General features: G+C 26.1%; 1 protein-coding gene across 1 annotated transcript in view; it reads right to left on the bottom strand.

Moving 5' to 3' along the window:
• Window positions 1–11,536, bottom strand: part of LOC107439907 (Inositol 1,4,5,-trisphosphate receptor) — a 100,677-nt gene that overhangs the window by 42,532 nt on the left and 46,609 nt on the right. Inside the window, 5 exon segments of the mRNA XM_043040886.2 lie at window positions 1,225–1,373; window positions 3,165–3,346; window positions 4,629–4,749; window positions 8,384–8,449; window positions 11,098–11,226. Of these exon segments, the coding sequence (XP_042896820.1) occupies window positions 1,225–1,373; window positions 3,165–3,346; window positions 4,629–4,749; window positions 8,384–8,449; window positions 11,098–11,226 (647 nt within the window).

Below are 11,536 nucleotides of genomic sequence, written 5' to 3' on the forward strand. Positions count from 1 at the left end.
AAAGTAGGGTAATCTTTCTGCTGGTAGTAAATAGAAACAATGTATAATACGTAAAAAATAATTTTGAAAGGCAAGCGTCAGTTTTTTAAAAATATTTAGTTCAGTGTGTGCTTATTTTAGCACTATAAGCAAGTAGTCATAATTATACAAATTATTATAATAAACTAATGATCAAGCCTAGTTGTATAATTTTAAACCATGAATTTTTAAAGGGAAAAAATATATTGTATTATATATTCGTTAAATAAGAAAATATATAGTATTTTAATTGCCATTACTTCTTGTTTCTTTTTTCTTTCTTAAAATAAAAATTTTCAAAACATTTTTCTTTAAACTCAAAATGTTGTTTTCAATTTAAAAAAAAAGAAGGATAAAATACCAAATATGCTCTAATATTTATATTCAAGCAATATAAATAGAAAACAAGACATTAAAAAGTGTAATACATATCAGTTGTATTTAATTTTAAGTTAAAAACATATTTAAATGATGAATTACTATATATTTTAACAAAAGCAAATATATTTTGATAATAGTTACAGTGATTAAGAAATGCTTTCACTAAGAAACTTTTAATTAAAAAAACTATAAGATTTCATAAATGAATTAATAAGTATAATTGATAAGTGATTGAATTCTTCCTCAGTGACAACCAGAATTTATAATCTTTTATATAGGTTTCCTTTTATAAATATGAATATAACTGTTGTAAGGTGTGGCAAATAAGTATTCCAGGATTGGAAATCTATTATTTATTAAATCTTCTCATTTCCACAACACACACAAATACAAACAAACATAACAATCAGACAACACACCAAATAAGATAAAAATTGATTTCGAGCAAGAGAATGTTCAAAAGCAGTGTTCCCATTTTCACTTCTCGTATCCAACCCAACATCTCATCGCCAAAACGGACACCACTCTCCAGTCCAGGTGTGCCTAACTCTCATAGGATCATTAAATGTTACAAATTATTTCTTTTTGTGTATTTCCTTAAAATTTTTTCATTAAAATGGAGAGTTAACGAAAATTTACATCTTACACTGTTCATAAATATTAATATTCAGTATAAAGATATTTCAGATAATAATTTTGTAAAATATTTATTATTAAAATATTAATTGATTGCAAGGGGCAAAAAGTGAAGAAAAATACTGAAAGTATCCTCACATTTCATACATAGATGCTTTGCAAAAGTTCTAAATTAAATAGTATACTAACTTTGATATGAATCCACCATTTTCACATTTTTTCCTAGCTTCAGTTCCAGGAGGGAATAAAAGTTCAGGTCGATGCAGAACATCAACTAACACTGACAACTCTGATTGGACAAGAGGATGGAGTTGATCCTCTAAGAGGGACACAATATCCTGAAGATATTAAGCAAATACACAACATTAATATATGCAGGGTGCGTAGCCAAATCTTTCAACAAAAAATAAGCACATTAAAAGCAGTCAAATATTTTTAAGCACCATATACATAAACAAAATGCAAAATAATTTTCAAAGACTTTAGATGGTCATGATAAAATATTTAGTTTGTGACCAAGAACTCTTTTATTGATGAGATGATATTAGCCATTATAAAACGATCGTGAGATTTTTCGGTTCGATAGCAGAGGGTGGAAAATGAAGTCTAAAATTGAGAATATCTTGCAAAATGCAGCAGAGTTGCACATGAGAAGGCAATAATCTAACCAAACCCAGCACAGTAGACACACATATGGACTCACTAGTATTTCATTAAATATGTAAAATTATTGGCGCTTTCATACGCTATGGACTGATGGGACGACGAAATGAATTGTGAAAACATTGAATAGAACAATGTGAAAAGCACGCTTTTGTATAAAACGTGGCGAAAACGACATAGTAACGAACAAAAATCTCATTTTTGAAAATGGAAAATTAAGCACTTTTTAAAAACACCCAATGAAAAAGGCACCTTTAAGGGCTTTTAAATAACGGAAATCGAAAATAAGCACTTTTTAAAAAAACTACGCACCATGATATGTATTTAACAAAGTGAGTCCTTAAAATTTCAATAATTTAAACATAGAGATTTTTAAGAAATAAAAGAATACAAATTAATCTCAAAAAGATAGGAAAATATTAATGAACAGTTGATCATTTAAACAAAAATAAATTACCTAATTAAAAAATATCTTCACTTTCTGATTAAAATAAAATGCCATTTTGCCAGTAAAAAATTACAACAACGTAGGATAAATACATTTTTGGAAGTAACCACATGTTTGATTTATCAAGGTTAAAAAAAACTAGCAAAATTAGAAAATAAAAATTCAAAGGTCTAAGAATGGATTCAACTTAACGCATATCAAATATTAACAAATTGTTTAAATAAAATATAGATAGATAGAAAAATGTTCCAAATAAACATTTACAAAAGAAAAGTATTAACTACTTCATATTTAATTACAGTGATACATGAATGAGTTTATATCGTTACAGATAATCCTAGTTCAATTCTGGCTGCGATAGCTACAGTTCTTATAAATTTTAATGTTTTTTAATGGTAATGAAGACTTATAAGCACAGTAGACAAGCTGGTAGACAAATGGAGACCCATCACCATTAGGCTGATCATAAGAGGAATTTATAATAATTCACAAGTAGTAAGATATATAGACTTTTCAAATATTTGCCTAAAGAATTTAATTGCTTTAATATCCTTCTAAATTATAAGACTTTAATGAAAATTGACAAGGACTAATATTTCAAAAATAATAAAAATAAAGGAACATAAAAACATCGAGATAAATAAAAAAAACTATTTCAGCATGCAACTGTACAAATCCCTGTTGGGATTTCAAAAGTAGAGAGCCTCATACATATAACTATAAAAACTTATTTGAAAACAATAGCTGGTGGACATAGCAAAATAGTTTTGAAGACATTAATCTATTTCCTATTCATTTGTACTCAAATAAAAATGAAAACAAACATTTCAAAATTAACAGAACACTATCAGGTACAATGCCTCTAGCTCAGTAATAAAACAGATGAAAATTAAACTACTAAAAATGCAAGAAGCATTCTGAAACTATGATTTAATATTTATTTAAAAATATATATATACATGTGCAAGATAAAATTAGCTTTTATTACAAAATATAAAATAGGACTTAGATATCTCACCTGCAAGCCCTCAATAATACTACGGTCATTACGAAAAACATTAACGGCGGATGGAATTCTTCGAGGTGTACGGGCAGCAGATAACCAAGCTCTAGTGTGCTTACTGATCATAGCATTTTTATTGAACATTGCAGACACTTGTGTATCTAAATCTACAGGTATAGCAATTCCTCGATTTTTTCCTGTAATAGATTTTTAAATATTACTTAGCTTGCATATGATGTATTGATATGAAAAATAGAGAAAATATACAAAGATAGAATTTTTACAGACGAAATTGAAAGGCTGATCAGATAATCGTTTTGAGAAAAACTAACTAGGAAAAAAGCACAATTTTAACATGAATGAAATGCATATGTTATTAATTTTTATCATATTAAGTGACTATGTAATATTTAAAAGTACTGTTACATGTTTTAGGAATTATTTTACTTTCATAAATTACAGGCTAGAAGTTTTACTTATAATAATGGAAAAACTTACATTAAGTTTTTATCTTGAGGGATGTTGACTAAGCAAACTATTTTCTGACAGACATATCTTATGTTAAGTTATGTTTTCACACATAGCTTTCATTATCTCGCATCAACTTTCTTTTTTCAAGAAAAAGTTCTTTATTTCGCATTTAAATTACCAATCGCTATGATGATAATTTAAATGATGTCTAAAAAGTTGCAACATTAGTCTCATGGGAGGAAAACAATTTGATTTTTTGTTCTGCTCCGAATCAAGCTAGGCTCTATAAACTTCCATTACCATTAAACTTATTTAGTACAGCAAAGAATTATCAATAACAATTAACTTTTATCAGCACCAAAATTTTACATATCACTACATAAAACAGCGAAGAATTAGCAATAACAATAGACTTTCATCAGCACCAACATTTTTCATATTGCAAAATTTTAAATAATGAGGCACAACAGTTATGTCAAATGTGTCGTGGGTAAATTCACAAAACTACTCCCCTACTCAAAGTGTTTCTTTTGTTTAGTACTGTTAAATAAATGCTTCATTTGAAACATTGAACAAAAGCATTTCTTCTAGAATTATAAAAATTGTTTTACATGACATTCTAAAAAATCAAGCAAAGATCAATTTCTTATGATTTGGATCAAATCAATAGCATTTAAGTCTTTAAAAATATCTAACAAATAATTGGGTAATAGAATAGCAAGACATGCTAAAATAGGTACTTCTTTAGAAGATAGATAGAGATAACATCTTCAGAATTTCAGATGAATGTTATGATAAATTAATTCCTGTAAGTTAATAGAATTGAGTATAAACATATTTGTTGAAAAATTTTAGAAGACAATGATTTAAGAACAAATAAATAAACAAATTCAACAACTTTTTTGAACTTGCAAAGTAACAAGAAATACAATTATTTTATTTTTACCTTTTAAAACAAAATGCATTAGTAGAAATGTATAAAAATCTAATAATAAATATAGGCCTAACCAATATCAGATAATGTCTTGATACAGCTTTCAACGTTCATTCTTTGTTGAATACTTAGCCATTGACAGTTGGACATTCGAAATGCTCCTTGCAGAAGACGAACAAAAACAGGCTGGTGAGTCTTAAAAGAACAATGGTGAATATCAAATTAAAACAAAAAATTGCACTTTAATAAGAAAGTGACAATAAATTGCATAAAATTGTAAATTTTTGACTAGTATCACTCGGAAAAGAAAACTTAATTAGTGTAAGCAAAATTTAAGAAAACTTTTTTTAAACTTGAAGTTAGAATTAAAATGAATAATCGAAAATGCTAAAAAAGTTTCCACATCTTATCTAACAGTTTTTTTTTTTATAATCATAATTTGAAAGAAAAAAAAATCAAATAATCTTTAAATTAAGTTTTCTACAATTTTTTTAAAACTAGTATTAAAATAGCTGTCACACAATATAAAATTTATAACATAACAGTTTAATAGTGATAATAAATTTTGTTAATGATGCTAGGCAATTAACTTTGACTCAATTCAAAGGATTCAGTGACCCTAAACAATTTTATTTAAATTCAATATAAATTACAGAATTCTAAAATTGAATTAGAACTAGCAATAACTAAATCTTAATTATCAAACAGAAAACAAAATGCAATGCGGATAAATTAAAAAAAAATATATTGATAAATTACATTTAATGGTATTCATTTAGAAAAAGTAATCCTCTCAGTTAGATTTAAAGATTAATTTTAACTTTTTATTTTTAGAAAATGTATATTAGAACCAAAGTACAATTTTTAAATAGATTGATTTATCTATTAAATACTGATATTGTAATTAATAAAAAGACATTTCAAATATGCTATTTCATAACAAAGAACAAGAAGAAGTGGCACCAATAGAAAACACAAGCAACAAAGATAAAGAGAAGATGCGGGGGAAACAAGAAGAGTTATTTCTAACTGGTATTCTTGATATAATAAAAATTAAAAAAGATATTCAGAGATAAAAAAAGATTAAATCATTCATACAGCTTTTTAAATAATACTAATACTGTCGCAAGAGATTATCAAATAATGTAAAAATCATTTATCAAAACAATAAATATTAACTAAGATTTAGTGTTTAAACTGTAAAAGACATGTAGTCTAAATTATAGCATCATCGTTTTTAATTTTACCAACATTTGAACTTTTCTTCCTTTTATGGGGGAAGTACAACCACCATCTTGATTCTACTGAAGGAAAGGGGTCAAAAAGGAGAGAGGCTGAAACATTGCTATCTAAACAAATGGGGTATTGTACCTAAAACATTTTTTCATAAAATTTTCAAAGCATTTTCTGAGTAAGTAAGTCCAGGGTGCATAGCCAAATCTTTCAACGAAAAATAAGCACCTTTTAAATACTTTTTAAGCACTATGTACATTAACGAAATGCCAAAATAATTTTTAACACTTTACATGATCATGAGAAAATAACTAGCTTCTGACAAAGAACTCTTTTCTCGATTATATTAGCCACCAAAAATTGAGATTGAGAGATTTTTTGGTTTGGTTTAAGAGGGTGGAAAACGAAGCCTGAAATTGAGAATATCTTGCAAAATGCAACAGAGTTGCACATGAGAGTGCAAGAATCTCACCGCACTCAGCTCAGTAGACGCACATGCGAACCTGCAAGTATTTCATCAAACATGTAAAATGATTGGCTCTTTCATACGCTACGAACTGACAGTACACCGAAATATATTGTGGACGAATGAATTGAGAAAACGCTGAATAGAACAATGTTAAAAGCCTGCCTTTCCATAATACAAGGCGAAAATCAACATGGTAAAGAAAAAAAATCTCATTTTCAAAAAGAGATAAATAAGCACTTTTTAAAAACACCCAATAAAAAAGCACCTATAAGGGCTTTTAGAAAACAAAAATAAGCACATTTGATTACTTTTTAAAAATGCTACGCACTATGAAGTTATTATTTCTACTATTTTCTTTCTACATTGCACACAAATATTAAATTCCAGAACTATGAATCTAACTCACTCAAGCTTTATAAACATTTCCAGTGAAAAAAAGGTCTACTATCTACAATTTTACATTTATTGTAAGCAAGTTGCTTTTATTATAAGAAATATATGATAGATTAAAAGAGATATTTGATGTATTGCATAAGCAAAAACTAAGTTTAACTAACATAACAGATAACTTTTCAAAAATCACTTTGTGAGTGACCTCTTAATAAACCACTTATACAAATTGCCAGCAATAGACCTCCATCGTTTTCAAAGTATAAGTTAATTTTAATAAGCTTCTTAGATTTTGAAAAACGCAAAATAGACAATATTTTGTAGTGTTTTTATTTTTCAACATTCACAAAAATGTAGAAAAAAAATCTAAAAATGATAAGGGAAAGATATTGAAGAAAAACATAAAAAGAAGTGGAATAACCCTCATTTCAGGAAGAATTTCTTGCCTGATTTTAGAAAACTTAGTGGAATAACTGGCTAACTGATATTTTAGTGAATTTGAATAAATATGAAACTTGATTTTTGAAAACATGAAACCATTACTAATGCCAGTTTATATGCTAGAGACATGTCACCCAATCAAAATTAAAAAAAATACTGAAATGGCATTGCGATGATAGTTTGTTAATATATTTGGAAACATTAATGAATTAGCACCAAAAAAAAATATCTTGATAGCACTCTTCAAAAGAAAATACTGAATTTAGGTAAAACAAATGTCAGATGAATGTCAAAAATCACAAGTCTGATTACGATTATAAAAAGTGCACATTTAGAACTGTTTGCTGAACTAGGAATAAATATTAAAATAAGTACTTGACTGTGTAAAATTATTTTTTAAATAGCATTTTCTTTCATTGCTTAAATTTTAGTTCCTTATTGTAGGATCCCTCTTTGAAGAAAAGCTCCAATGAAGTTTTAACTAATTTAAAAAATATAGTTGCAAAAAATGTTTTCAATTTTTTTTTATAAATTATACTAGTTATTTTATAAGCATACCTTACAGCATACGTTATAAAATAATAGAATTAGAATTTTATTTCCCTTTTTAAAAATAAATAAATTAGTTTTTTAAAAAATAGGGGGTTTTTTCTTCACAAATGTAAATTGGTAATATTAAAATATGTGGAAGATATGTTGGTAATATGAAATATGTTGGTAATATGAAATTTGTAGAAGAAAGAAAGACAGAAATTATAATTAAGTATATTTTACTCATAAATTTATCTGCATTAAAAAAAAAAGGTTTTTGCATTTTCTCATCGATGCAAATAATCCAGATAATTTTAAATCATAATTTTGCAATTTTTTTTCTCACGAAAATAAAAAAAAATATGTATGGAGTATACTTCCTTTAATTTATTCAAAAAAATTTTTTATTCATAAAATTATTTATTGCATAAAACAACAACAAAAAACACAATAAAAGCCATTGAGTCGGGCAGTACATTAAAATTGTTGCAAAGAGATTTAGAAAGAAATTTTTGTTCTATGTATTATTATGGGTTTGGAACAATTGCTTAACAAAGGATATAATGCATGAGTCAGATATTTTTAAACTGTTCAAGTTTCAACTAATCATAAAAAGCAGAAACAATAACACTTAATACACGTACACTTTGCAAAAGACAGATTACACTAATTGCTGAGAAGTATGAAAATAATAATATTGATGTGGAAATAAAAAAATATGGAAAACTAAAGCATAATTTAATACTTCTCAAACATTATACTCACATTAATAAGATCGATAGCAGTAATTTGCCCTTGTGCCCAGAACACCCTAGCATGCAAAAGTTGCTTCTGATAAAGCAGAAAGTATAGATAAAAGAAAAAGAGCAATGGCAAAAAATCATGCAAATAAGAAAAACCACCAAGATCAATATATTTTCAAACAATGATAAATGAACTTTTTGTAATGGATTTCACTTTATAGATCTAATCGCAAAATATTTCAGCATTTTCTTTAAAAAATCAAAAATGCAAAGAAAAACTTCACTATTCACTAATTTTTTTTTGTTTGAGAAATTAAAGTTTAAAAAAAGTTATTCAGAAGAACTTTTAGTGAGTATCAACAGATTTTATTCCATGTTAATTTAAATTTAAACTGATTATTTTAGATCTCAGAGCATATAATTCAAGTTGATATTTTATATGCATTGGCTACATCAATATAAATATCCATTACAAAAATTAGCAAAAATATTAAGATAAAAAGTACACACAAATACAAAATATATCATAATTTAATGTAAAATATGATGATATCATGCAAAGCAACATTTTCCCATGCTTGAGAATACACCAACACCTTCGTGCAAAGGATAGTTTGATTAATTATTTCATAAACTCACCAATTTGTTATGAAGTTTAAAGCCAGTTAGAAAAAGAAACAATAAAATTGAATTAGTAATTAGGAAAAATCCAATTATTTTACATATAAGTAACAATATAAATAACAATTGATAAAATAAACAAAAAAGTCTCACAACATAATAAAAAATATTTTTTTTTTTGCCTGAACAAATTATTATAATCATTTTTAACTATACTGTATAACAGGATAGCTAAATAGGAAGTTAAAAATAAAATTAATTCTTATGCAGTCCATAACTTGTTATGCAGTTCCTTCAATCACAGGGTTGCCACAAAAAATGAACAAAATAGTTGCTTTTAGTAGCCTAAAACATGAAAATAGAAGCCAAAAACTAGGAAAATAGTTGCCTAAATAAGAACAAAAATTCATCAAAAATATGACTAAAATTTTGTTAATGACCTTATTGTCATATACCATGATACATTCAGTCAAGTTGGTGGCAAATATGATAATTTTTATAAACATAAATGTTTATATATATATATATGAAAAGTGATTACTCAAATTCACGCATCGTAAAATCGCATTAAAATTTTTTAAATCAGGCGGAATTTTGTAGCAATAATCATTGAAAAGGAGATCGAGAAATGAAATAGACTTACAATGGAGTCTGTGCAAATTGAATGAATTAAAAAGTGAAAACTTAAATTTGCAATTCAAAATTTTCAAAATTTTTTAAGAAAAAAAAGTTCAGTGTGTTCAGAAACTATCTTGAGGGGTGCAGATTTCCCATCCAATTTATGTTTAAAAAAAAAAACATTGCTAGGAGTACAGAAAAGTCTCCCAATAGTCTCCTTTTTCTGAAAATAGTTGTTTTTTTTTTTAGCCTTTTCAGGCAAAAAAAGTTGCCATAGTCGCTTTAAGCCAAAAATAGTTACATTTTAATCGTCTGTGGCAACCTTGCAAATGCGTCAAAATAAATGTTTTTTTGTTTTTATTCATTTCTGATGATTTTTTCTGATCAAGTTTTGAAGGGCAAATTTATGATATGCTACATAAATTATCCGGTTGATAATCTGGTTGATATCCAGAAAAGATAGGGAAGAAAGAACAAATATTTGTAGAAAAAATTCAGAACATTTAAACAAAAAATAGATGCAAATTTCAAAAACTTGAAGTAAAAAGTGTAAAGCTGCTCTTCCTAAATTATTTTGAAAATTCTAAATAAGAATATTAAATATGATTTAAATAAGTATAAGAGGCTTTTTTACAAAATCTAAATTTTTAAAAAAGAGCACTTTCACAAAGTTCAAATTTGTAAAAAAAATCCCATTACAAAATTTAAATTTATAATAAAAGATCCCTATTACAAAATTATACTCATAAAAACTGCCCTTTAAAGTTTCCTTTTATGAAAGTATTAGTACTTTTGATATTTCGTCAAATTATTCTAATACTATTGACATTAAACATAAAATATAGTAAGTGCTAAGTGAATGTTCTATTTAAATAAGAAACAGTTACAAACATATTTTTCCTTCTCACAAAATTGGGTTCAAAAATTTAAAACCTGGATCGACCCCAGATTAAAAGCTCAATTAATTGATTAAATTAGGTTATTATACTTTAAAATATTATTAAAAAATGTTCTTTTGAAGAGTTAGTAACATTTAATGTGTAATTGACTGAGTTTAAAGTTAAAAAACTTTTAAAAAATTTTTGTTAATTAAAACAATATATTATTTAACACTTCACTCCATTAGTTTATTTTTCAACCATGCATACCATAATGTAAACCCTTTATACCTTACAGATACATATCTTCAAATTCAAAATGGGCCTTCTGAAATTAAGTGAAATCTCTAAACACAAAAATAACAAATTATACAAAAATTTAAAATACAGGAGGAATAAATCTACTTCAAAAAGCTAAAACAATTATTCATAATTAAATAAAAACAATAAAATAGTTTAGATTATTTATGAGAAATTAATTTTTCATTAAATTATTTAAGATTTATAATGTACAAGCAACAGTAATTATAACTATTATTACGAAGCATATAAAATATTTCTAATTGAGATGTAATATTGTAAAATGCACAGTAGTCAACTAAACTAAGGAAATACTAACCTGAACAGTAGTACTTTGATCTGAAAATGGAGAATTGAAAAATGTAGTGATAATATTCATGACAGAATTTGTGACATAGTTTTCTAATTGGATATCAGCATGCCTTCTGTCATGAGTAGAATTGCAAACCTTGAAAAAAAAAATAAAGATGATATCACTGGAACTTGTAAATAACTTTGTAACTAATATTTATAACTGAAATTATACTAAAACTTAATAATTTTTTTGGCATACATTTGAAAAACAATGATTAAAAATTTCTGTACAAAAACATGACATAGGAAAATTAAAAAAATATAAATACTTTGAGGCAATGTAACATGACATTTAAACATGGATTTAAATAATAAAAAAGCATTGCCATGCAAGCAGAAAAGGCATAAGAAAAAGATAATCGGTCAAAGGTTATATAAGAGTAGCTTAATATATACATATATAT

This window comes from Parasteatoda tepidariorum, chromosome 4, assembly GCF_043381705.1.
Source record: "Parasteatoda tepidariorum isolate YZ-2023 chromosome 4, CAS_Ptep_4.0, whole genome shotgun sequence".
In the NCBI taxonomy this organism is placed as follows: Eukaryota; Metazoa; Arthropoda; class Arachnida; order Araneae; family Theridiidae; genus Parasteatoda; species Parasteatoda tepidariorum.